At 45.6% G+C, this 27,413-nt stretch overlaps 1 protein-coding gene across 2 annotated transcripts in view; it reads left to right on the plus strand.

The window, feature by feature from the left end:
- MTOR (mechanistic target of rapamycin kinase) overlaps nucleotides 1-27,413 on the plus strand; it is a 156,527-nt gene that overhangs the window by 127,186 nt on the left and 1,928 nt on the right. For both annotated transcript variants that reach the window (XM_024253096.2, XM_024253104.2), the window contains exons 37-56: nucleotides 821-936; nucleotides 2,119-2,236; nucleotides 4,522-4,770; nucleotides 5,461-5,561; nucleotides 6,345-6,441; nucleotides 6,744-6,842; nucleotides 7,174-7,296; nucleotides 7,494-7,676; nucleotides 8,151-8,285; nucleotides 8,499-8,673; nucleotides 10,682-10,817; nucleotides 13,199-13,346; nucleotides 13,957-14,079; nucleotides 18,428-18,510; nucleotides 20,073-20,145; nucleotides 20,652-20,726; nucleotides 21,089-21,224; nucleotides 22,625-22,690; nucleotides 26,106-26,186; nucleotides 26,465-26,545. In XM_024253096.2, the coding sequence (XP_024108864.1) occupies nucleotides 821-936; nucleotides 2,119-2,236; nucleotides 4,522-4,770; nucleotides 5,461-5,561; nucleotides 6,345-6,441; nucleotides 6,744-6,842; nucleotides 7,174-7,296; nucleotides 7,494-7,676; nucleotides 8,151-8,285; nucleotides 8,499-8,673; nucleotides 10,682-10,817; nucleotides 13,199-13,346; nucleotides 13,957-14,079; nucleotides 18,428-18,510; nucleotides 20,073-20,145; nucleotides 20,652-20,726; nucleotides 21,089-21,224; nucleotides 22,625-22,690; nucleotides 26,106-26,186; nucleotides 26,465-26,545 (2,398 nt within the window). The remainder of the gene's footprint in view (nucleotides 1-820; nucleotides 937-2,118; nucleotides 2,237-4,521; nucleotides 4,771-5,460; nucleotides 5,562-6,344; nucleotides 6,442-6,743; nucleotides 6,843-7,173; nucleotides 7,297-7,493; nucleotides 7,677-8,150; nucleotides 8,286-8,498; nucleotides 8,674-10,681; nucleotides 10,818-13,198; nucleotides 13,347-13,956; nucleotides 14,080-18,427; nucleotides 18,511-20,072; nucleotides 20,146-20,651; nucleotides 20,727-21,088; nucleotides 21,225-22,624; nucleotides 22,691-26,105; nucleotides 26,187-26,464; nucleotides 26,546-27,413) is intronic.

Genomic DNA, 27,413 nt, shown 5'->3' on the forward strand with positions numbered 1-27,413 from the left:
GTTTTCCCCCCTCTAGAAAAATCAGAAGATTTGTTTTTCCCTTTTTAAAGTGATATGGACCCTACTTATCAAGATGCTAGTTCAACTGGATGTGGCGGGCTTGTACAGTAGTCCCAGATCTGTGATTCTGTCTCTGCCCTTCCTCAGTTCAGCTGTCTGTTCCTGACTCACATGCCCTCTGCTCACTTTGTATACAAGCCGGTAGTGTAAATAGATGTAGCTGCTTTAAGGTGCTCTGGAGGTTCTGCCCCTAAGTCACCCTGTTCAACCAGATGTCTGCTGAGCTAATATCTTCTCCCTATTCCCTGTGAATGCATGAAGGTTTTCACCCCAAATCTGTGTTCTTATTTGGGTGCTATATGATTTTTAAATCTATAGTTTTTGCTCCGCTGGACTGTCCAAGGTACCCTGGTGTTGTAAACAAATACCAAAGTTTTATTAGCCTGAAACAATTCCCAAAAGCCTAATATCCCCCAGGTAACATACTGATAGTGAAGTAAGCAGTTGTTTCAGATTACTTTATAGGAATTTTTATTTGGGGTAGCCAGGCATGAAACTTTGCCAAGACTTATAAAACTGGTAATTATAGTTGGCAAAGGAGAGCCAAGACTTGAGTTGAATAAGTCATGAATCTTTTTGAAAAGCCCAGCCTCTCCCAGTATCACGCCCTGGTCCTCTATCCTATGGGGTCGTCATTCTGTGCTCTAGGGTATTCTGTTTGGAGAGGGGTTGACTCATGCCTATCAGATGAATGGTAGCTCCCTTCCTCTGAAGCTGGGCCGCAAGCCAAGTGGCTCTCTGTGCCTTTGTCCTGTTACAGATCGATGCCTTCCAGCACATGCAGCATTTTGTCCAGACCATGCAGCAACAGGCCCAGCATGCCATCGCTACTGAGGACCAGCAGCATAAGCAGGAACTGCACAAGCTCATGGCCCGGTGAGGTCCCCACTGACCTGGGGCAAGTCACATTCCAGCCCTGTCGTCCCAGCAGCTTCTGCAGCAAGGAGGAGTTCAAGGCTTCTTGGGTGGCTGATTGCTGACATCTCTCTTTCCTTTTCCAGTAGGGATCCCAGGCAACCACCAAAGCATGCTGCTCTCAAAGTCTCTGCCACTTGCTTTCCTAGGTTCAGCAGCCCAAGAGCACCCATGTGCTGTTCTCCTGGCGTCTGGCTTTAGAGTCCTTGTTTTCAAATGTCAGATATGCTGCGCCCCCCGCCCCCCTTTTTTTTTTTTTTTTTTTTTTGAGATGGTCTTGCTGTGTCACCCAGGCTAGACTATAGCCTTGATCTCCTGGGCTTAAGCAATCCTCCCACCTCAGTTTCCCAAGTAGCTACAGGCACGTGCCACCACACTGGCTAGTTTTTTGTAGAAACGAGGTCTCTACAAAAAGCCTGCGTTTCCCCCTACAAGTTTAATGTTGCCCAGGCTGGTCTCAAACTCCTGTGCTCCAGCCAGCCTCCCTCTACAGCCTTCCAAAATGCTGGGATTATAGGTGTGAGCCACTGTGCAACTCTATGCTGCAGATTTGATATTTGACTTCAGAGAAGTGACTAAACCTCTCTGTGCCTCAGTTATCAATATAAAAGGGATAGTAACAGTTTCTATTTCCTAGGGTGGTGTAAAGTAGTGTGAAGATTAATGCAAAGAGTCAAGCATTTCAAGCAGCACTTGAAATGTCAAGCATTTCAAGCAGCACTTGGAATACAGTAGCAGTCAGTAAATGTGGGCTAATCTCATTACAAAGAATGGAGGGGAAGGGAAAAGTAAGGGAGAAGCCATATAGCAATCAATAAAGAAGTAACTCTCAACAACTGTCACCTACAAAAATTGGGTTTGGGGTAGATAGGTCCATACAGACCTATCTGTACCAGGTACCTGGTTTATGCTGTCATTGAGAGACAAAGGTCAAGATGGAAAGATGGTATCTTAAAAATGTATTCCAAAAGCCCATCTCCTTTCTTGCATATGGCTGAAAATTTTGCTAGCTCCTTCATATTGCCTCCTGAGAACAAGAGGAAATACCAGAAGGGCTTCAGTGTCCCCCTAACAATTTGTGGTCCTCTTAGGAGGGCTGTTTTGAGGAGGGAGCGTCATGGGGGCTTGTTTCTTTGCTTCCAGATGCTTCTTGAAACTTGGAGAGTGGCAGCTGAATCTACAGGGCATCAATGAGAGCACAATCCCCAAAGTGCTGCAGTACTACAGCGCCGCCACAGAGCACGACCGCAGCTGGTACAAGGTGATCAGAAGCAGGCCACCTGTGAGACCCAGCACCCTGGCTGGCTCGTGTCCTCCTGTGTGCTTGTGGTTACAGCTGAGCTTCTGCGGAGCTAGGCTGATGCTGTGATGCTTCTTGAGTCCCTGGAGCCTATCTGTCAGAGGCCCAGGGAGCCTGCGTTTCCCCCTACGAGTTTAATTAATACAGAAAGATTATTGGAGAAATACTTGTTACACCGTTATTATGTGTATGTGGTACTGGGGATTGCTGCTGTCTTATAGACTCTGAGCTGCTTGTTTTCCTGGGAGCATCTGGACACATGGTTAATCACTGGAGCGACATCTTCCCTTAGGTCATCTGTTCTTGCTCAGCGTTTTTCTGATTTCCATCCTTGCCTGCTCCTCAGCTAAGAACTTAACTTTCTTTGTTTTTGTTGGAAAGGTCCAAGTAACATCCTGTTATGTTACAGGAAACTTTTGAAAGAGATAAACAGAATTAGAAAATATATAAAAAATGTGATAGATGGAGGGGTGATTTTTGGAAGTATATATCTTTGGTGAGAACACACATTCTCATTTCTTTTTGAGAGGCTTCCTGGTAACTACTTGGTGTGGCAGATGTCATTGATGTCTTTCCAGTATTTCCTTGGCTTGCCAATACTTTGTGAATTAATCTCTCTGAAATCTAAACTTGCATCTGAGGACTGCAGAAGCACTTATAATACAGATCTTACCTTTGTTTAGGCATTTTTCATTCTGGTTTGAAAAATGTCCATTTTGTCATTAGAGTAATACTCTCTCTAGGACAGCTTGCATGTCCAAAGCTGGAAAATACATCCGGTAAACACTATTAACTGGAAGCTTGTTAATCAGAGTTGTATTCTAACCAGAGTTACTTTCATTCATTTAGCTTTTAGGAAGTAAGCAAATCACAAGAAAAAAGCTGGTTTCAGGAACTTTAGTTTTAGTTTTTAAAAGCTTTTCCTAATGTGGGTCCCTTTGGTTTTATGATGTGTTCTACCATCAATGTCATGGCCCTGTGTGCATGCCAGGACTGTTTGTCTTGTTCACCTTGACCCCAGGTCATTGCCAGGCACATAGCAGATATACAAGGGATATTCAGTGAATAAATGAAGGTATGGGAAAACTGAAACCTGGGTCATTGTAGAATTCTTACTCATCAAGTAAAGGTTAGTTGTGATCAATCTATTCTGCTTAGATGAGAAAACGGACACACCTGTGTTCAAGGTTTTTGGCAAGGCATACAAACGAATTTCCCGATTATTCAGAAAGTTCTGCTATTAATGGGTCACGTAGTGTCCTACTATCACTGCAAAGTTACCAGCCTGGAAGCAAACTCTGCCTCACTCTTGCTAAACCAAGCAGTGGTACGCTATAGAGTCATTGCCGCTCAGAACCCCCAGAGAGAGAGTAGTATTCCTTTATCCAAATAAGCACCAGCGGTTCTTCCTTCAAGCATTGAGCACTGGTTCTCTGTCAGGCCATGGGCTAGGTGTTGGGACCAGGCAGATGGGTGAGATTCTTTCTCTGTCATGCTCCTATGCTCTTCATGTCTTCCTTTGTCCACTATCTGGTGACCTGTCAAGACTTTGCTCCCTTGAAATATTGTGATGACTGCTGCTTGCCACTTCTGCTTTCCCCTAAATGTACACTTAATACCCAGTGCAGCTCTGCTTTCTGGGTGAAAGTGCCAGCCCCGTGCCTGCTCCAGGCGTGCCTTGCTGGCTTCGCTCTCACTCCTCGCCTGCGTGTATCCCCTGCGCAGTCACATCCATGGGCTTGTTTCCCGTGAACCAATCTGCGCATCTCTGGCCTTATTCTTCCCCCTTGCCAAGTAGTCCCCACCGCTGCCCTCTTGTTTCCCTCCTTGCCCTTCTGTAGCTCTCTTCCAGACCTACCCCAAATCCCTCTTCTTGACAAAGCTTTTCAAATCCCTGTCCTTGCTACTCCCATTGTGCCTTGCAGAGTACCTAGGTCTTCAGGTTTGTGCATGAGCTCCCCTAGGAGGCCAGGAGATCCCTTGAGGCAAGAGCTCTCTCCTGCTCCTCTTGCTGTGCCCTTCTTGCAGTGCACACATAGTACATTATATAGTTAGTGCTCCACAAAGTGAGTGGATCATGATGAATTTAGTAAAACAGCCATTTCTGAGTGTCTCCTTGAAGTGTTTGCTTTATGAACACAGAGAAGAGGCAGGAGCAGCTATTCCTCAGCATCGACCTTGTGCTCCTCTGAGCCCTGCTGTTGGTCACAGCTCTGGTGTCTGTCCTTGCCTTTCTCCCCAACCAGGCCTGGCATGCGTGGGCAGTGATGAACTTCGAAGCTGTGCTACATTACAAACATCAGAACCAAGCCCGCGACGAGAAGAAGAAACTGCGTCATGCCAGCGGGGCCAACATCACCAACGCCACCACTGCCGCTACCACAGCCGCCACTGCCACCACCACCGCCAGCACCGAGGGCAGCAACAGTGAGAGCGAGGCCGAGAGCACCGAAAACAGCCCCACCCCATCACCGCTGCAGAAGAAGGTCACTGAGGTACCCTTCCCTTCTTCCTTATTAACAACCAACCAAGGTGCCAGGCTCTCTGAGAAATGGAATCGTTGTTAAGCTTAAAAGGAACCTGAGGCTGTATCTGAAGTGCCAGGTGGAGCTGGAAAATACTGCCTATCTACCATCCAGCACTGCCTGAGACAGGGCTTTGTGTGTGAATATTTGCATTTGGGGAGCTGACGCAGCCCCTGTGCTGAAGAGCAAGCTCCTTGTCAAGCTTCCCTGTGGATGAGCTCATTCTCTACGTGCTGCACCTGTGTGTGGGCGGCTGTACACAGCTGCGGGTCCACTCTGAGGATGGGGCTTGGGAGGTCCATCCTCTGCCTTTTTCTCTCCACTTCCACTTCTTCCCCTTCCCCTTGGGCTGTCAGTTCAGAATGCACCAGGGCAGCTGGCAGGCCCAGAGATCAGGGTGTTCAGAGCCTCAGCCCCACCTCCTCCCTCCATCCTGTTCAGGAAGCCACCGTCAGCCCAAGATAATAACAGTTATGATACAGTTGCCATTTATTGAGTCTTTGCTATGTGCCAGGTAATGATTAAAGATTTTTCATGCATTAACCGATTTAATTGTTATAACCACCCTTTGAAGTAGGTACAATTAGTATGCTCTTATGCCCATTTTACAGATGAGAAAGCTGAGGCAAGAGTGTCGCTAACATATGTGTGTTCCAACAGGATCTGTCCAAAACCCTCCTGATGTATACGGTGCCTGCTGTCCAGGGCTTCTTCCGTTCCATCTCCTTGTCACGAGGCAACAACCTCCAGGATACACTCAGGTATCAGAGAAGGGAAAGATGCAACTCTGGCAGGCCATGTTAATGGCAAGACCTAGAAGTCACACGTAAAGTCCTCTTTCCCTTCCTGACCCTGATCAGGACACCCAAGATCGATGTGTGTGCCTTTTTTCTGCACTGCAGTTTAAGGAGTAACAGCTGACTGGGCCCCACCTGTGTGGGTGAAACCTATAGAGAGTGAGGAGGAGAAGTGGAGCGAGAACTCTCCATGTGTGGTTTATTATGTAGGGATTATTAACCCATCTGTTAATCACAATATTTCTTTTTTCTGACCACCTGTTGCCTGTTGAAGTCACAGTATTTCTAAAATCCCTCAGCAACTTGGAGAGGTCTAAACAAATGACTCAATCAGTTAACCCAGAGGGTAAAGGTGACAAGGTCCACGTCCTCCTTCATTTGAGGATCTCCAGCCAGCTAAGAGCCAGGTGTCCCTGTTGCCTCTGCCGTACAGCGACTCTTACATGTGCAGACTTGTGGCTCTCTAAAGATTATCCTGGCTCATCTGTTTGATGTCTGCATACATGCCATGGTGACCCCTCGGTGACCTGGGATGAAATGCTCATTTGCTCAGGGTGATTCTTGTGGTGTTCAGTCAAGAGCACTGCCACCCGTCACAGACACCTGCTCCCATGGGAGGCCAAACACATTTGAGAGTCACTGGTTGGAGTCCCTGCCAGCTCTCTTCTCAGGAGCCTTAAAGATGAAAAACAGGCAGGCAAAAACTGGGAAACTAAATTTTCTGTGACTTTCTCATTTCTTTTTCAGAGTTCTCACCTTATGGTTTGATTATGGTCACTGGCCAGATGTCAACGAGGCCTTAGTGGAGGGGGTGAAAGCCATCCAGATTGATACCTGGCTACAGGTGAGAACACTTGGTTACCGGTGAAGGTGTCTCCAAGTCTGTCTTCTGTGTGTCTCCTCTTACAAGCATGCTCTGTTCAGTGTCGCAAGGCAGCGTGTGTTAATACAGTGCTAAGGAAGTAGGGCTCGGTCCCAGTGTCAAGTGTCCATATTTTCTTTATTTTCTTTTAGAAACTAAAGGGAAGGAAATGAACCATTTCAGAGCATCAACCAAAACAAGTTAAAAGAATTGATCTTTGCCTAGAAGAATAACTAGCTGTTTCAAGTCTCATATGCTACATACTGTGTCTTTTTGAATACCAGGTTATACCTCAGCTCATTGCAAGAATTGATACGCCCAGACCCTTGGTGGGACGTCTCATTCACCAGCTTCTCACAGACATTGGTCGGTACCACCCCCAGGTACGTGGAGACCCTGGGCAGTTTCTCATCTAACCACTGGCTTGGTGGTCAGCCTTTCCAAAAGCTGCCCTGGAGACACAAGTGCAGGAACTGGAAGCCATGTGTTCCATCCTGGCCTGGGAGGGTCTGTCCAGCCAGCCATCCCAGAGGGCCTGGGAGCCTTGCTAAAAAGAAAGCGTTCCCCCCAAGACTGAGTTAGCCCCTTCGTGGTAGTCTCAAGCAGATGTTAATGTCACACTCACCACTTGTTTTGTCATTCTCCTTAAAATTCACACCAGCTCTTCCCCAACCCACATTTCCTTTATAGATATTTCTTCTGTCTTTCCCTCAGGCCCTCATCTACCCCCTGACAGTGGCTTCTAAGTCTACCACGACAGCCCGGCACAATGCAGCCAACAAGATTCTGAAGAACATGTGTGAGCACAGCAACACCCTGGTCCAGCAGGCCATGATGGTGGGTCAGAGCCACTGTGGGGTTCCATAGACCCTGGTCACTTAGCTGGTGGGCGCGAGTGGGATTGTTTTTCTTCCTCGCATTGGTGCTATGCACTTCCTCTGACTGCTGGAAGTAGTACCTCCTGTGTCTCCAAAACAGACCTTTCTGAGGTTAGCTGATTCTTGGTGCTTCTCTCCTTCTTCTCTTGGCTTCAGGTGAGCGAGGAGCTGATCCGAGTGGCCATCCTCTGGCATGAGATGTGGCACGAAGGCCTGGAGGAGGCGTCTCGTTTGTACTTTGGGGAAAGGAACGTGAAAGGCATGTTTGAGGTGCTGGAGCCCTTGCATGCTATGATGGAACGGGGTCCCCAGACTCTGAAGGAAACATCCTTTAATCAGGTATGGGGTAAAAAACACGAAAGGACATAACCCTTTAGAAATATTCTGCCACTAAAAAAAATGAAATGAGAAAAGTTTTTACGAAATGAAAGGACATGACCCAAGGCCTTTGTCAGATTTCTTTTCCTCTAGCCTTTCCACTGACTTTAATAAAACGAGCTCTGATGGAGGTCACACAGCATAAAACATGGGAAATGAGTTACAGGGACCCTTCTGAATTTTAACTGGAAAAGCCCAAGATTTCTCAAGAGGTCATCTCATCTCTCCTCTCACCCTTCCTTCCCCATAAGCCATGCTGCTGGTTTGGGAGCTCCAGGGTTGGAGGCCTGCACCTCTGCTCTTGCTTCCAGCCCCTGTCAGTGTTTTCAGGCCACAGCGGGCTCCTGAGGAGTGTCTGCAGTCAGCCTGGGGATTTTGCCTCCTGGCTTGGTTGAGACTTTGATCACTTGAAAACGTGCCTGCTTTCTCTCTCAGGCCTATGGTCGAGATTTAATGGAGGCCCAAGAGTGGTGCAGGAAGTACATGAAATCAGGGAATGTCAAGGACCTCACCCAAGCCTGGGACCTCTATTATCATGTGTTCCGACGAATCTCAAAGCAGCTGCCTCAGGTAGGATCTTCAGGCTCCTGGCAGGGTTAACTGTCATTATAGTCCTTTCTGTTTTACTGTCTATGAATGTTCTAACACTCATTCCAAAGCATCTGGTTTTACTTCTGCTTTGGGACAAGTAATTGTTATTAGCAATCCACTGAAAAATACTTAAATTGCGTTTAAATTCCTCCCTGGAGGCAGAACACTAAATCCTTTGGTAATTATTCACAGCTCACATCCTTAGAGCTGCAATATGTTTCCCCAAAACTTCTGATGTGCCGGGACCTTGAATTGGCTGTGCCAGGAACATATGACCCCAACCAGCCAATCATTCGCATTCAGTCCATAGCACCGTCTTTGCAAGTCATCACATCTAAGCAGAGGCCCCGGAAATTGACACTTATGGGTAAGGACCATTGTGCACTTCTGTTACCCGCTTCTCCCTCCTACCCTGGCTGAGACCGCTTCCGTCTTCTGAAATTACTGCTTGCCATTCCCACTACTCACCTATCATAGCTACATCTCTCCCATGCTCATTGAGAGGAAAATAGAGGACAAGCAAATTTCTCATTATGTCCTCAGGACTTGCTTCATTCATGTAGTTGGGCTTATGTGAAGCATGATCACACACAAAGGGAACGACAGAGGCATGCAAGGCAGAGAAGTAACAGTGGAAGGCAGGTGTATGAGGCCAGGAAGGAGGCAGCTGGGTGCAAGCAGGGAAGGTGCTAGCTCCTCTGAAACAGGGGCTTCTGGCTCTTGAATTTTTTTTTTTTTTTTTAACCATCATAGTCTCTATGGTAAATGATTGTGTAAAATGAACGAGTGGATTCTCACAGTGAGATTTGTTAAGCAAGTGGCCTCTGGAATTTCCCTTGGGGTAGAGTGTTACTTATGGGGGATGTTTTAGGGAGGCCTGAGTGCTGTGGTGGCACTTTGAGGCCTCTCGCTATTTTTTTTTTTTTTTTTTTTTTTTGAGACGGAGTTTTGCTCTTGTTGCCCAGGCTGGAGTATAATGGCACAATCTTGGCTCACTGCAACCTCCACCTCCCAGGTTCAAGCGATTCTCCTGTCTCAGCCTCCCGAGTAGCTGGGATTACAGGCACGCACCACCACACCTGGCTAATTTTTGTATTTTTAGTAGAGTTGGGGTTTCACCATGTTGGCCAGGCTAGTCTCGAACTCTGACCTCAAGCGATCCGCCTGTCTTGGCCTTCCAAAGTGCTGGGATTACAGGTGTGAGCCACCACGCCCAGCTGCCTCTTGCTCTTTTTTTTTTTCCCCCAAGACAGAGTCTCACTCTGTTGCCCAGGCTGGAGTGAGGTGGTGTGCTCTCGGCTCACTGCAACCCCACTTCTGAGTTCAAGCGATTCTCGTGCCTCAGCCTCCCTAATAGCTGAGATTACAGGTGCACGCCTGTAATTTTTATATTTTTTATCAGCTAATTTATATTTTTGTCAGCTAATTTTTATATTTTTAGTAGAGATGAGATTTCACCACATTGGCCAGGCTGGTCTCAAACTCTTGACCTGAGGTGATCCGCCCAGCTTGGCTTCCCAAAATGTTAGGATTACAGATGTGAGCCACCGCGCCCAGCCTCGCCTCTCGCTCTTAATAATGCTCAATGTTTCTTAAATGCAGTGATTATTCACCAACACCAATTAATCATGGTCCACAGGTGATTATCTCTGCATGAGCTGTTGTCTTCTGATACCAAAATGTGGGTCAGGCTGGTTCTTGGGGTGTTTAATTAAAGAGAGTTTAAGAAAGGAATTGTTTCCAGAGGTATAAGCAAAGCTAAGAGAATCAACAAGGAGCGCTCATGAACAAGCACAAGTGAGAAATTGTTACTCAGCCCTCACCCACCCCCGCACTCCAGAACTGGAAGAGCAAGGAGCCCAGCTAGAACCATCACCATGCCAGAGAGGCCATCTAGCAGAGTCTACAGTCCAGAGAGAGTGGCAGCTTCTAGAACTGGGGCCAGGCTGGTGGTGGGGGACACATACCCTGACCTCTCCCTCTACCCATCCTCTGACCTCCTGCCAGTACCCTTCCACCACTGGCCACGCCCAAGTGGGATCCCAGGTAATGCGGTCTGTAGGAGTCAGGCTTCTCAGAACAGAGTAGGACAGGGTGGGTCGGAAAACAGGAATGATCATTTCTGTGCCTAACCATTCCTGGTCCTCAAAAACAGGTTTTGTTTTGTTTTAATTTGAACAACATTGGTCATTGAGAACCATAAAAGGCAAAGCCACTCTTTTCATTAATTCTAAAGATTGTTTTTTCTTTTTGTGAGGAACGTGTGATTAGGTAAGGCATATGTAGTCTGTGGGATCTCTTGAATGCAGTGGTGCTCTCAGCTGAAGAGCTGAGGACCCCTGATGTACACTCACTGCTCCCACTGTTCCTTACAGGCAGCAACGGGCATGAGTTTGTTTTCCTTCTAAAAGGCCATGAAGATCTGCGCCAGGATGAGCGTGTGATGCAGCTCTTCGGCCTGGTTAATACCCTTCTGGCCAATGACCCAACATCTCTTCGGAAAAACCTCAGGTATTCAGAAACCCTGAAATGGCAACAATTTGAGAAGTCTTCTGGTTTTTTCCTACATTTGTCTCATGTAGTCATGTATTATATCTTAACAAAAAACTATAAAATTAGGGAGCCAGGCATGGTAACTCATGCCTGTAGTCCCAGAAACTCCAGAGGTTGAGGCAGGGGGATGGCTTGAGCCTAGGAGTTCAAGGCTGCAGTGAGCTGTGATTGTGCCACTGCCCTCCAGCCTGGGTAATAGAGCAAGACTGTCTCTTTAGAAGAAAAAGGCTGGGCACGGTGGCTCACACCTATAATCCTAATATTTTATAATGCCGAGATAGGAGGATCACTTGAGCCCAGGAATTCAAGACCAGCCTAAACAACATAGAGAGACCCCACCACTATTTATTTAAAAAAATTAAAAAGGTGACCGGGCACGGTGGCCTATGCCTGTAATCCCAGCACTTTGGGAGGCCCAGGCGGGTGGATCATTTGAGGTCAGGAATTCGAGACCAGCCTGGCCAACATGGTGAAACCCTGTGTCTACTAAAAATACAAAAATTAGCTGGGCGTGGTGGCGGCCACCTGTAATCCCAGCTACTCAGGAGGCTGAGGCATGAGAATTGCTTGAACTTGGGAGGCGGAGGTTGCAGTGAGCCAAGATTACACCGTTGTACTCCAGCCTGGGCAACAAGAGTGAAACTCCATCTCAAAAATAAATAAGTAAGAAAAAAAAATTAAGTGGCCAGGCATGGTGGCTCACATGTAATCCCGACACTTTGGAAGGCTACAGCAGGAGGATTGCTTGAGACCAGGAGTTCAAGACCATCCTGGACAACAAAGTGAGACCCTGTCTCTACAAAAAATAAAAAAATCAGCTGGGCATGGTGGCTCATGCCTGTTGTCCCAGCTCCTTGGGAGATGGAGGCAGAAGAATCATCTGAGCCCAGTTGGTTGAGGCTGCAGTGAGACAAGGTTGTGCCTCTACACTCCAGCCTGGGCAGCAGAGCAAGACCCTTTCTCTCAAAAAATAAAAATAGGCTGGGCACAGTGACTCACGCCTGTAATCCCTGTCTCTACAAAAAAAAAAAAAAAAAAAAGCTGGGTACAGTGTAGTCCCAGCTACTCAAGGGGGCTGAGGCAGGAGAATCACTTGAGCCCAGGAGGTCGAGGCTGCAGTGAGCTGTGATGGTGCAACTGTGCTTGAGCCTAGGTAACAGAGCGAGACCCTGTCTCAAAAAGTAAATAATTTTTTAAAAATGTTTTAAAAATGAAAAATTAAGTTATAAAATTTTATAACTTAATTTATAACCAAGTTCTTCCAGAATTTTTAGGGTATTCTCATTGGGAAATGCCTTTAACAACCTACAAAGAATCCAGCAGGGAGCAATTTGTGGCAGGTAGACTGGAGAGTCTACAGATGGGATGGGTCTGACCCCTTGTGGGATGAAAGCCAAACCTTTCCCATTGTCCGGATTCTGGCACTCCTCTTCCTGTTAAAACCATGAGAATTCACTTGAGAGGTATTTTAGTCACGTGATTGTTCCCCCAAAGCCATGAGTTTCTTGGGCAGGTTGAGGAGACCCGTGTTGCTTTCACTGCACCATCAGTGCACTGTCTTTCTGTGATGCCTTATTCTTCACAAAGCATCCCTCAACACACACTTCACACCAGCCTGCTGCGGCGGGGGCTCATTAAAAATAGTCAGGGCCGCTGGGCGTGGTGGCTCACGCCTGTAATCCCAGCACTTTGGGAGGCCAAGGAGGGTGGATCACGAGGTCAGGAGTTCGAGACCAGTCTGGCCAACATAGTGAAACCCCGTCTCTACTAAAAATACAAAAAATTAGCTGGGTGTGGTGGTGTGCACCTGTAATCCCAGCTACTCGGGAGGCTGAGGCAGGAGAATTGCGTGAACTCAGGAGGCGGAGGTTGCAGTGAGCTGAGATTGCACCACTGCACTCCAGCCTGGACAACAGAACGAGACTCCATCTCAAAAAAAAAAAAAAAAAAAAAAAAAAATAGGGCCGGGCGCAGTGGCTCAGGCCTGCCTGCAATCTGGCACTTTGGGAGGCCGAGGCAGGCGGATCACGAGGTCAAGAGATTGAGACCATCCTGGCCAACATGGTGAAATCCGTCTCTACCAAAAATAAAAAAATTAGCTGGGCATGGTGGCACGCGCCTGTAGTCCCAGCTACTCAGGAGGCTTAGGCAGGAGGATCGCTTGAACCCAGGAGGTGGAGGTTGCAGTGAGCCAAGATTGTGCCACTGCACTCCAGCCTAGGCAACAGAGCAAGACTCTGTCTCAAAAAAGAAAAAAAAAATAGTCTGCCTGTGTTCTGAGCTGCTCAAGGGTATACTCTCTTTATGGTACGCTAACCCTGCTTTTCTGTGGGCGCCAGCATCCAGAGATATGCTGTCATCCCTTTATCGACCAACTCGGGCCTCATTGGCTGGGTCCCCCACTGTGACACACTGCACGCCCTCATCCGGGACTACAGGGAGAAGAAGAAGATCCTTCTCAACATAGAGCATCGCATCATGTTGCGGGTATGTGATGCGGCCACGAGAGCCAGTACCCCTTCTGTGGCAGGGAATCTCTGTAGCACTGCTTTTCTCATTCCTCTCTGTATGTCTGTCACTGAAAAATCTCTTTGAGAGAATCAGCTTTGAAGAAGGTTTAATGAAGTATGTCCTAAAGCAGATAACCTTGTAAGAAACTGAAGGACCCTTAAGCTGAGAAATTGTTTTCACCATCCTAGGGAAGACTAGACAGATAAATATTCAGCACCATATATTTACTAATGTATACAAAGCACTGGCCATATGGAGAAATAATGTTTAGTAGATGTGTAAGTAATAAGAAAGAGAATTGCTTGTTTTCCAAAACCTTGAAACTTCCAGTACTCTCATCTGCACAGAAGGCCTATAACTGAGGTGAGGTCTCGTGTTTTTCCCTTATGCCTTGGGGTTCCAGTGGTCATCAGGTTAGAGTGGTCGCTTCGTTTCTCCTTTTGCCGTGTTCTTATTTCCCTTCTCCTTTGGCTATGATGGGGAAATTAGAACTCAGCTCTGCCTGGACCCCAAGCCTTGTTTCTTCCTGGACTCAAACTACATGTCTTAGGCTGCTCTCTTACTGAACAGTTGTGTCCTGATGCAGATGGCTCCGGACTATGACCACTTAACTCTGATGCAGAAGGTGGAGGTGTTTGAGCATGCCGTCAATAATACAGCTGGGGACGACCTGGCCAAGCTGCTGTGGCTGAAAAGCCCCAGCTCTGAGGTAGGCCACTGGGCCCTGCAGACCTGCACTCTCCTGGAACCCCCACTCGCAATAGGATGGCCCTCCCATCTGTTCATGTGCGCACAGTGGCCCTTCTTTGCTGTGATTGGCTGTAGAGCGCGTGTCCAGACTTTTCTAACAAAAATGAAATGGGTGAGCAAGACAAGTCCACACAGTTAGAATGAGTAGTTTACTATTTCTCCAGAGCTCTTTATATATTAAAGAATTAAAGATAGGTGTCTTTTTTATATATGTTACAAATTTCCTAGTAACTTAGTTTTTAAATTTTGCTAATGGTGTGTTCTTTGGTTTGGAGTTTTTGTTTTGTTTGGTTTGGTTTTTGATACACAGTCAGCCCTCCATATCCATAGCTTCCGCATCTGTGGATTCAGCCAACCGTGGATAGAATATTTTAAAAAATATATATAACAATAAGAAATGTAAATTTTAAAAAATATAGTAGAGTGACTATTTACGTTGTATAACATTCACATTGTATTAGATATTATATGTACTCAAGATGATTTGAAATATAAGGGAGGTTGTGCATAGGTTACATACAATACTATGCCATTTTATTAAAAAGTTGTTTTTGGCTGGGTGCAGTGGCTCACACTTGTAATCTCAGCACTTTGGGGGGCCAAAGCAGGAGGATCACTTGAGCCCAGGAGTTCAATACCAGCCTGGGCAACATAGTGAGACTCTATCTCTTTTTTTTTTTCCACCCAGGCTGGAGTGCAGTGGCAAGATCTCAGCTCACTGCAACCTCTGCCCCCTGGGTTCAAGCAATTCTCCTGCCTCAGCCTCCCAAGTAGCTGGGATTACAGGCACGTACCATCATGTGGGTTAATTTTTGTATTCTTAGTAGAGACAGGGTTTCACCATGTTGTCCAGGCTAGTCTCAAACTCCTGACCTCAAGTGATCCACCCACCATGGCCTCCCAAAGTGCTGGGATTACAGGTATGAGCCACCACACCTGGCCTGTGAGACCCCATTTCTACAAAACAATTAGCCGGGCATGGTGGTACACACTTGTAAGTCCAGCTATTCGGAAGGATCATTTGAACCCAGGCGAATGAGGCTGCAGTGAGCCATATCATGCCACTGCACTCCTTCCTGGGTGACAGAGCGAGACCTTGTCTCAAAAAAAACATATATATATATTATATATAATATATATTTTTTTATATATTATATATATTTTATATATTTTATATATATAATATATTATATATTATATATAATCTATTTTATATATTTTATATATAATATATAATATATTTTATATATATTATATATAATATATGTTTTATATACATTATATATATTATATATATATATATATGTTTTTGTAGGTTTTTTTTTTTTTTTTTTTTTTTTTTTAGAGACAAAGTCTCACTGTGTCACCCAGCCTGGTCTTAAGTTATCCTCCTGCCTTGGCCTCCTAAAGTGCTGGGATTAGAGGCATGAGCCACCACGCCCAGCCTACACTATTTTATATAAGGCACTTGAGTATTGCAGATTTGGGTATCCGATGGGGGCCCTAACTTAGAGACGACTGTACAGGCATTTTTAAAAGTTAGAAGTTACCAAATTTGTAATCCTTTTCTTTAAAGTTTCTTCCTTTGGTTTGTTTTTGTGTTTTTTTGTTTGTTTGTGTGGTTTTTTTTGTTTTTTGTTTTTTTTTGAGACAAGGTCTTGCTCTGTTACCCAGGCTGGAGTGCAGTGGCATGATCTCGGCTCACTACATACTCCGTCTCCCAGGTTGAAGTGATACTCCTGCCTCAGCCTCCAGAGTGGCTGGAATTACAGGCGCGTGCCACCATGCCCGGCTTTTTTTTTTTTTTTTTTTTTTTTTTTTGAGACGGAATCTCACTCTGTCACCCAGGCTGGAGTGCAGTGGTGCGATCTCGGCTCACTGCAAGCTCCGCCTCCCGGGTTCACGCCATTCTTCTGCCTCAGCCTCCCGAGTAGTTGGGACTACAGGCACTCGCCTCCATGCCCAGCTAATTTTTTTTTTTTTGTATTTTTAATAGAGACGGGGTTTCACCGTGTTAGCCAGGATGGTCTTGATCTCCTGACCTCGTGATCCGCCCGCCTCAGCCTCCCAAAGTGCTGGGATTACAGGTGTGAGTCACCACTCCCGGCCACTCTTTTGTATTTTTAGTAGAGACAGGGTTTCACCGTGTTGGCCAGGCTGGTCTCGAACTCCTAGCCTCGAGTGATCCGCCCTTCTCAGCCTCCCAAAGTGCTGGGATTACAGGCATGAGCCACGCGGCGCCTGGCCTCTTCCTTTGGTTTTATATTTAGAAAGTCCCTCTCTACCTTAAGGTTTTTTTTTAACCTATATTTTCTTATACTAGTTACAGGGTTTTTTTTTACATTTAAGTCTTAACGCAAGCCAGACACTAAGGTACACACGCCTGTAGTCTCAGCTACTTGGGAGGCTGAGGCAGGAGGATTGCTTGAGCCCAGGAGTTCAAGGCTGTAGCACATTAAGACCACACCTATGGGCGGGGTGCAGTGGCTCACGTCTATAATCCCAACACTTTGGGAGGCCAAGGCAGGTGGAATGCTTGAAGCTCAGGTGTTTGAAACCAGCCTGGGCAGCGTCGCAAAACCCCATCTCTACAAAAAATAAAAAATTAGCCGGGTATGATGGCGCTTGCCCGTTGTCCCAGCTACTTAGGAGGCTGTGGCGGGAGGATCACTTGAGCCCGGGAGGCAGGGGTTGCAGTTAGCTGAGATTGTGCCACTGCACAATCTGTAACTCAGCCTGAGTGACAGAGCCAGACCCTGTCTCAAAAAAAAAAAAAAAAAATTAAAAAAGAAAAAGACCACACCTATGAAAAGCCATTACACTCCAGCCTGGGTAATATAGTGAGACCCTGTCTCTTAAAAAAAAAACAAGGCCAGGCATGGTGGTTCACGCCTGTAATCCTAGCACTTTAGGAGGCAGAGGCAGGCGGATCACGAGGTCAGGAGTTCGAGACCAGCCTGACCAACGTGGTGAAACCCTGTCTCTACTAAAAATACAAAAATTAGCTGGGCATGGTGGCACGTGCCTGTTATCCTAGCTACTCAGGAGGCTGAGGCAGGAGAATCGCTTGAACCAGGGAGGCAGAGGTTACAGTGAGCCAAGATTGTGCCATTGCACTCCAGCCTGGGCAATAGAGCAAGACTCTGTCCAAAAAAAAAAAAAAATCTTAACTAAGTTTGGAATTTAAGGTGTAACTTTATTTTTTTAAACATGACTAGCCATGACCACACTGCTGGCCAAATAATTCATCCTTTCTCTGCTATTTAGAAGATTTTGTTTTTATTGAACACTGAATTTTTTTTTATTTTATTTTTTGAGACAGAGTTTCGCTCTTGTTGCCCAGGCTGGAGTGCAGTGGCATGATTTTGGCTCACTGCAACCTCCACCTCCTGGGTTCAGTGATTCTCCTGCCTCAGCCTCATGAGTAGCTGGGATTACAGGCATGCACCACCACACCCGGCTAATTTTTGTATTTTTAGTAGAAATGGGATTTCACCATGTTGGTCAGGCTGGTCTTGAACTCCTGATCTCAGGCGATCCACCCACCTCGGCCTCCCAAAGTGCTGGGATTACAGGCATGAGCCACTGTGCCCAGCCTAAACACTAAATTCTATGTGTCCTTGGATTTCTTTCTAGGGCTCCTCTTCTGTTTCATTGCTCTTTTGGCCTGTTTCTCAAGTTCCTTGGTGTTAATACAAGTCCCTTCTCAGGGGTTATCGTCATCTATTTTTTTTCTTGAGGCTGTAACATCTTTATACTCATAAGGGGATATCCTTAAACTGATATTTTTCATTTACTCAGATCTTTAAGTCTAACACATTTCTAATTAAGTTTAATTCAAGGCATAGTTCATTGTTAGAATTGTGAATGGGGTCTTTATAATGTTATACATTCTAACCAGTTATTGATGGACTGTAAGAAAACAACTGATTAGGCCAGGCACAGTGGCTCAGGCCTGTGATCCCAGCATTTTGGGAGGCCAAGGCAAGCGGATCACTTGAGGTTAGGAGCTCAAGACCAGTCCGGCCAACATAGTGAAAACCCGTCTCTACTAAAACTACAAAAATAAGCTGGGAGTGGTGGCGGGTGCCTGTCATCTCAGCTACTCAGGAGGCTGAGGCATGAGAACCGCTTGAACCCGGGAGGTGGAGGCTGCAGTGAGCCAAGATAGCACCACTGCCTTCCAGCCTGGGCGACAGAGCGAGACTCGGTCTCAAAAAAACAAACTAAAGACAGCTTATTAGAGTATAATTATGTTGAAATTAAAGTTTCCAGAACCTTAGTTCACACGCACTCCTGTGTTCTAGGTGTGGTTTGACCGAAGAACCAATTATACCCGTTCTTTAGCGGTCATGTCAATGGTTGGGTATATTTTAGGCCTGGGAGATAGGTGAGTAATTTAATTTGGTTTTTTCAGTCTTCTTTCTCCATTGTAGTTTTCCTGAATGGTTTCATTTGGTTTTCCAATTAAATATATGGCTTTTTGGTAAATAAATATTTGGTAAATAAATATTGGTAAATAAATACCAATATTGTATATGTAAGGTCTCTTTTACAACATTAGCCTTAGTTCCCTATTGATTATGATGCCATCAGAAGAATACATCAAACTAAAGAAAAGGAAAAACAGTTCAAGCTGGGTGCTGTGGCTCATGCCTGTCATCCTGGGAGGCCAGGGTGAGAGGATCACTTGAGCCCAGGAGTTTGAGACTAACTTGGGCAATAGCAAGACCCCATCTCAATAAAGCCCCACATAGAAGGATACTACTTTCTCCTTAGTTTGGCTTAATGTATTAAAAGCTGTATTACAGGGCAGACTCATTGGCTCATGCCTATAATTCCAGCACTTTGGGAGGCTGAGGTGGGAGGATCACTTGAGCCTAGGAATTTGAGACCAGCCTGGGCAGCATAGCAAGATCCCGTCTCTACAAAAAATAAAGTAATTAGCCAAACATGGTGGCATGCACCTGTAGTCCCAGCTCTTCGGGAGGCTGAGGTAGGAGGATCACTTAAGCCCAGAAGGTCAAGGCTGTAGTGAGCCGTGATTGCACCACTGCATTCCAGCCTGGTCAACAGAGTAAGACTCTGTCTCAAAGAAAAAAAAAATACTAAATCATATTGATTTTATTGATTCAAGAAACATTTGTCAGTCACCACTGTGCTAAGATAAATCATTTTATTTCTGTAATTGAAACCAACCAAAGTAGATCCTTCTGATATTTTTGCATAATAAGTTTTGTCCAAATGTACTGACTGAAAATGTAATTTACGAATGTTCAGAAATGGACTCACAAGAATGTAAAAAAGACTGGTTCTCTGATGTCTACTGTTTTTCTCCTGGAATCATGTCTCATGCAACTATTTGAGAGTAAAAATAATTTTACCCCACAAAAATAGTAGATTTTTGTTTTTAAAAGTCTAGCAGAATATCTGTTGATAAAAGCCAGGTGGTTGCCGGGATTGGCTCAGGGACTTAAGGAGACGAGACCTGTTACGGCTGCTCAGTAAAAATGATAGAGCCTTGTCACCAGAAGGTGCCAGTGCTGCCAGAAATGACTTATTAGATCACCAAAGACCTCAGAAAAGCACAGTATGTCAATACAGTGGGACAACCTGTGATTCACACATAAGCCCGCATTTCAGCAGGAGTTGGCAAACTGTTTCTGTAAAGGACCAGTTAATAGGTCGTTTTAGGCTTTGTGGGTCCTTTGGTCTCTGTCACAGCTAGTCAGCTCTGCTGTGGTAGCACGGAAGCAGCCTGGAACAGTACTTAAACAAGGGAGCGTGCTGTGTGTTCCAGTAAAACTGGACTTGCAGAAGTGGAGGTGGAGGGGCTGGATTGGCTGAGGGCTATCGTTTACCAGCTCCTAGCTTACAGTATCACGTACTTACTGATTTTTTCATCCGTGATCTCTGTTGATCCCTCCCTGATCTGTCTTCTGTTTCTCAAAGACACCCATCCAACCTGATGCTGGACCGTCTGAGTGGGAAGATCCTGCACATTGACTTTGGGGACTGCTTTGAGGTAAACACATGTTCTAGAACCCCAACCTCATCTTCCCGGGTGATCACTTTTCTCCCTTCTCTGACACTTTAGGCAGACTTAAGCCCAAACGGCCTTACTCTTAACCCCTGCTGGCCCTACCAAGGCTGTAGTTAAGTCAGTCTAAGAAATGAAATCTGGGCTCTTAGTTGGACTCTAACCCCCTTGGAGCAAGGGCTGCTGTTCACATGCCCTCTGAATGGAGGAGGCCCCTACCCTCCATACCGCCTGTTGCCCAAGAGCCTGGACACAATGAACATTTGTCGTTTTTCCTTTTTGTTTTCTCTTCTTTTCTGTTGTTTGTTTCTTGTTTTTTAAGTTGTCTTTCAAATCCCTGTGACAAGTCCTCTCACTAAACCCAAGCTGCTTCATTTCTCTGCTGTAATTAAAATCAGTGCAGGTGATGCAGAGGAAAGCCACCTGCTCCACCTGGCTCCAGGTAAAGAAAATAAACATTGATTTGGCTTTTCCCATTTATTATTCTGTAGGTTGCTATGACCCGAGAGAAGTTTCCAGAGAAGATTCCATTTAGACTAACAAGAATGTTGACCAATGCTATGGAGGTGAGTGGATATCGGGAACGAGCTGCTTCAAAATGGGATCAGGACAGTTAACAACCTTCTCTGAGAACACGCTTGTTAGAGCCCATCAGTTCCCCAAAGTGCCTTTGTGATTTTTGTAGCAGTTTTCTGTTATTTCCTATTGTGTTAGAAATGACCTATCTATGAAAGGCTTACCACTTCACTTCTGACCTGGTTTCCTGTGGATCACAGTCCTGCCCTGATTCCTTCTCCTAAGACATTCTCACCCTGATACGTCAACATGGCCTGTGTCTGCTTCCTGAGTGAGGGTAACAGACCCCCTCAGCTTGCTTTGGGTGGAGAGTCAGTAACTCCTGTGGTGAGTGGCTCTGTCTCATTTCTAGGTTACAGGCCTGGATGGCAACTACAGAATCACATGCCACACAGTGATGGAGGTGCTGCGAGAGCACAAGGACAGTGTCATGGCCGTGCTGGAAGCCTTTGTCTATGACCCCTTGCTGAACTGGAGGCTGATGGACAGTGAGTATCATCAAGTGCCTGGGAGCTGAGCTTAGTGGCTCACGCCTGTAATCTTAACATTTTGGGAGGCCAAGGCAGAGGAGTTGCTTGAGGCCAGGAGTTCAAGACCAGCCTGGGCAACATAGTAAGACCCCTCTCTGCAAAAACTGAAAAAATTAGGCATGTATTAGTCTGTTCTCACGCTGTTATAAAGAACTGCCTGAGACTGGGTAATTTATAAAGGAAAGAGGTTTAATTGACTCACAGTTCTGCTTGGCTGGGGAGAACTCAGGAAACTTACAATCCTGATGGGAGAGGAAGCAAACACATCCTTCTTCACTTGGGGGCAGAAGAGAGAAGTACAGGGTGAAGGGGAGAAAAGCCCCTTATAAAACCACCAGATCTCATGAGAACTCAGTCACTATCACGAGAACAACATGGAGGAACCATCCCCATGATCTAATCACCTCCCAGGAGGTCCCTCCCACAACACATGGGGATTACAATTTGGATTGCAGTTCAAGATGAGATTTTGGGTGGGGACACAGCCAAACCATATTAAGGTGGGTACAGTGGCACATGCCGGTGGTCCTACCTGCTCAGGAGGCAGAGGCAGGAGGATCACCTGAGCCTGGGAGGTTGAGGCACAGTGAGCTATAATCATGCCACTGCTGCACTCTAGCCTAGGTGACAGAGTGAGACCTTGTCTCAAAAAAATAAAAAAATAAAAAATTTAATTTTAAAAATAAAAGAAAAAAAATAAAAAATAAAATCAAGTGTGTGGAAGCTGGGGTTGGCAGCCTCCCAAATTAGCAATATCCAGCACATAACATTTTACAAACCTATGCCCCTTCAAGCCTGCAGCCTGGGATACATTGCTGAGCTATTGCATTACATTTGCACAGAGTAACTCTGACACCTGGAAAAGAACTTCAAGTATTTGTATTAACTAAAACAGAAAATGCCATTATCAATTTAGATACTAAAATATTCTTCAGCATTAACCAAGTATCCTAGTGATTTTTCCCTGGGCTTTATATAGAGTAGTAAGCCAAAATTTTAATAAGAAACGCAAACAGTTATGATTTAGGACAGCAATATCTTCATCTACCCTTAGTTCTGCCACCTTAGGGGATGTTCACCAAAAGAGCTTCTAATCCATTGAAATTAAATCATACTTTGATCTTATATTATCTGTATTACATCGTCTAAGTCCAAATCAACAGTATAGAGTATCCCTCTGGGTGTCACATCCCATGCTAACACCCACCCACTTATTCCTGAGTAATATGTGTGTCATCTCTTTTTTTGGGGCTATAGCTTTACGAACAACTATATTTTTATGACTGGAAGAAAATAACCAAGTTTCTTTCAAGTCAAAATTTGAAGCATGTTTCAATACTCTTTATTTCTCTCCCTAGCAAATACCAAAGGCAACAAGCGATCCAGAACGAGGACGGATTCCTACTCTGCTGGCCAGTCAGTCGGTAGGTGCATCCACGGGAGGTAGCAAAGGCTCTCCCCCTTGTGCAGAGTGTTTGTAGAGTGGGGTGGGCTTTAGTCGGTGGGTGCATCCCGCAGGACGTTACAGAGGCTCTCCCCCTTGTGCAGAGTGTTTGTAGAGTGGGGTGGGCTTCAGTCGGTGGGTGCATCCCGCAGGACGTTACAGAGGCTCTCCCCCTTATGCAGTGTTTCTAGAGTGGGGTGGGCTTCTATCGGTGGGTGCATCCCGCAGGATGTTACAGAGGCTCTGCCCCTTGTGCAGAGTGTTTGTAGAGTGGGGTGGGCTTCAGTCGGTGGGTGCATCCCACAGGACGTTACAGAAGCTCTCCCCCTTTTCCAGAGTGTTTCTAGAATGGAGTGGGCTTCAGTTGGTGGGTGCCTCCCACAGGACATTACAGAGGCTCTCCTCCTTGTCCAGAGTGTTTCTAGAATGGGGTGGGCTTCAATCAGTGGGTGCATCCCGTGGGAGGCCGCAGAGGCTCTCCCCTTTGTCCAGAGTGTTTCTAGAATGGGGTGGGGTTTGTTATTGACAGTAGGAGGCATAACTTAAAGTGGTAATGGCTACTGAATATGAAGGAAGTAAACCTAGTTTTCTTGTGGTTCTTGACAGTGATAGTTTTGCAAAGGTGCTATTACTGCCAGCTTATCACCTGATAAGCATTTAATCGAACTTCAAATACTTGGTCTAGAAATATTTACTGAGCACCAAGCAGCTAATATGTTTTTTATTTACTGTTTCACACATGGAGTGGGTACCTGAAGCTCTGAGATTTTTATCAAACTATCTGATTTTAATCTACCTGTAAAAACACAGTTTAAAGTATGTCTGAATATCAGGTCACTAATGGTGTCTGGGTTGGAATAATTATTAACAATATTACCTTGGTCCTCAAGCATTGATAATAGCTCAGAAATGGGAAGATGGAAGCAGCAGAAATTTATTTGCGTTGCTGAGAGGAGCCCTGGGACCACATGGAACAGTGTTTCTAGGAGTGCGACTCACAGAGCAGGGGTCTAGGAAGACTTGTGTCCCTCTGAGAGCCAGAGTCCTTTTTGTGTGTGGAAACCTCTCAGGAGTGTTAGAGTCAAACTGTTTAACTTTTATTTTATTTGTATTAGTTTCCAGCACACACAGCATTGAAGTTACTGGTTTGGGGCGGTGGGGGGATTGTTTGTTTGTTTTTGAGTAAAACTGTTTAGCTTTGTTTAGCCCTCCCCTCTTCCCCACACTCCCCATCCCACCCCTTTTTTCCTTTGTGACATTTAGCAACACCCTACATAGTTCACACTTTGGGAATTACTGTTGGGGTGTAAAAAAGTATATATTTTCTACAAATGTTTACAGAACACTTACAACTAGTTAATAAACTAAGCCAAATAATGTCTAGGGGTGCAAAAAAAAAATATGAGGTACAGTGGTCACCTGAAGAAGCACAGAACAGCATTACAGAATTGACCATAACCTGCGTGACATAATCAGAGAGCAGTAGACTCTGCCGTGGAGCCTGTGGGTGCTTTCGTGTGGAGTAGGGCTGTGGAGATTCAGAAAAGGGGACTTCACTGTGAACCGTAGCTGCGAAGAGAGCACTTGGGTTGGTGGCGTCTAATCATCACTTCACCTGACAAAGGGTAATTTTTCTTTTTTTTTTTCTTGAGACGGAGTCTCGCTCTGTCACCCAGGCTGGAGTATGGTGGCGCAGTCTTGGCTTACTGCAACCTCCGCCTCCCGAGTTCAAGCAATTCTCCTGCCTCAGTCTCCCTAGTAGCTGGGATAACAGGTGCCCATCACCATGCCCGGCTAATTTTTGTATTTTTAGTAGAGATGGGGTTTCACCATGTTGGCCAGGCTGGTTTCGAACTCCTGACCTCAAGTGATCTGCCCGCCTCGGCCTCCCAAAGTGCTGGGATTACAGGTGTGAGCCACCCCACCCTGCCAGAGGGTAATTTATCCTTATTGGATGGATGGAATCTGATGGGTAGAAAGGAAAAGGGTGTTTCAGGCAAGAAGTTGGGATACTGGGTTATAATGTCATACATGGACACTGTGACAGGATTTGTGAATGCCTGAATCACCAGGCTGATAGGACGCACAGTCTCTGGGGGAGCTTATACTGGTGGCTGGTCTCAAAGGAAGTGTGCTGAGACTTACTGGCTTCATTCTCAGGGCCCACCTCCCTAACACATTCTCAAGTGGCTCCTATATGCTGTCTGTAGCATACAGAAGGGAACTAGGACAGCCAGTTCTGCTGGCACCAGATGGTGGTGGATTTGGTTGTTTAGCTTAAAAGTAAAATTCCAGCTGGGTGTTGTGGTGCACACCTGTAAGCCCAGGAGGCGCACTTGAGTCCAGGAGTTTGAGACTAGCCTGGGCAACACAGCAAGACCCTGTCTCAAAAAAAAGAACTTCCAATGGATCATTAATAGAAGTATAACTATCACCCGGGTGTGGTGGTTCACGCCTATAATCCCAGTACTTTGGGAGGCCCAGGCAGGCAGATCACCTGAGGTCAAGAGTTTGAGACCAGCTTGACCAACATGGAGAAACCCCATCTGTACTAAAAATACAAAATAAGCCGGGCATGGTAGCGCATGCCTGTAATCCCAGCTACTCGGGAGGCAGGAGAATCTCTTGAACCTGAGAGGTGGAGGTTGCAGTGAGCCGATATCGCGCCATTGCACTCCAGCCTGGGCAACAAGAGCGAAACTCCATCTCAAAAAAAAAAAGAAGTATAATTATCACTACCTTCATTCAGAAGATCTGTGATGTACAAGGACAGCATTCAAAAAACTTCATAATTCTGATTTCAGACTCTTCTCTGCTAAAAGCCATAATCAGTGGAGGGTGAACCTAACACCTGAGGACTTTTTCTACCCAGAGCTGATATGAAAATTCCTCCAAGGAATAACATTTCAACCTTGTGTGTGACACATTCCAAAGTTAATTTTCTTTATCAGTTTTTGTCCAAACACGTTTTGTCACAAGGCTTTTGACCTGTTCTTATTCCTATGAGTTTATTTTGTTAACGCAATTTGGCTGAAAATCCATGTTTCAATTCTGATAAGCACCAAATTTTTTCAATAATTATTAACTCACATTTGGAAATGACTTTACAGATTTAAATTTTTTTTTTTTTTGCAAATGGAGTCTCAGGCTGTTCTTGAACTCAGCTACTCAAGTGATCCTTCCGCCTCAGCCTCTTGAGTAGCTGAGATTACAGCTGTGTCCAGCTTAAAACTTTGAAATACATAAAGAGTAACATAAAACTTTCCTTCTCTTTTCCCCTTTAGGGTAGGTAGGGCAGGCCTTAAAGGAATAGAGTGCGTAGAGAATTAGATGCTAGCACCAACAGTGGCTTTTTGGTGTTTGAATTTTCTGGTAATTGATTTCTTTTCCCATAGAAATTTTGGACGGTGTGGAACTTGGAGAGCCAGCCCATAAGAAAACGGGGACCACAGTGCCAGAATCTATTCATTCTTTCAGTAAGTTCAGCCTCTGAGGAGCTGCACCAATGACTAGCTCATTAAGAAAATAGCAGCTGTGTTATACCCTGAGAGGGGTCAACAAGATGAAGCAACAAAACTGCCTTTGAGCAGAAAAGGTTCCATGAATTTCTCATTATATTCTGAGGACAAAGACGGACATAGAGGAAGGATTGCTTAACACTTACAAAAGTGAATATTTGAGAAAAACAGGGCACCCATTGAACCTGTTGTATTGCTCCCATTCTTACTGTTATTTCTACTTTTGTGTATTCCAGTTGGAGATGGTTTGGTGAAACCAGAGGCCCTAAATAAGAAAGCTATCCAGATTATTAACAGGGTTCGAGATAAGCTCACTGGTGAGTGTGTCATGTGTTTACTTAAAAGGGACATAAAATCTGAGCACACTTTCCTCTCTCTGAGTGGTGGTCAGCCCCATGTCCAGTGGTGTTAGTGACGAGCTTTGGCACCGTGCTGCTGACAAAGAGTGTCTTTGAGGTCATCAGTTAAACATTGTCTCTGATTCTTCTTTCTGATGACCGATAACAGTACTTAATGTTAGTTTAATCTCATTTAACTCAGGAGGTGAATAAATTTCTTTCAGGTCCAAAATCAGCCAAATTCAGAGAAGTGTTTTTTAATCATGTCTTTTTTTTGTTTGTTTGAGACAGTTTTGCTCGAATTGTCCAATCTGGAGTCCAATGGCTCCATCTTGGCTCACTACAACCTCTGCCTCCCAGGTTCAAGCAATTCTCCTGCCTCAGCCTCCCAAGTAGCTGGGATTACAGGTGCCCGCCACCATGCCCAGCTAATTTTTTGTGCTTTTAGTAGAGATGGGGTTTCACCATGTTGGGCAGGCTGGTCTCAAACTCCTGACCTCAAGTGATCCACCCACCTCGGCCTCCCAAAGTGCTGGGATTACAGGCATGACCCACTGCACCCAGCTGAATTTTTCTTTTTTTCTTTTTTTTTTTTTTTTTTGAGACAGGGTCTTGCTCTGTCATCCAGGCTGGAGTGCAGTGGTGCGATCTTGGCCCACTGCAACCTCCACCTTCCAGGTTCAAGTGATTCTCCTGCCTCAGGCTCCCAAGTAGCTGGGACTACAGGCATGTGCCACCACACTCGGCTAATTTTGTATTTGTAGTAGAGACAGAGTTTCACCATGTTGGCCAGGCTGGTCTTGAACTCCTGACCTCAGGTGATCCGCCTGCCTCAGCCTCCCAAAGT

This window comes from Pongo abelii, chromosome 1 (genome assembly GCF_028885655.2).
Source record: "Pongo abelii isolate AG06213 chromosome 1, NHGRI_mPonAbe1-v2.0_pri, whole genome shotgun sequence".
Classification (NCBI taxonomy): Eukaryota; Metazoa; Chordata; class Mammalia; order Primates; family Hominidae; genus Pongo; species Pongo abelii.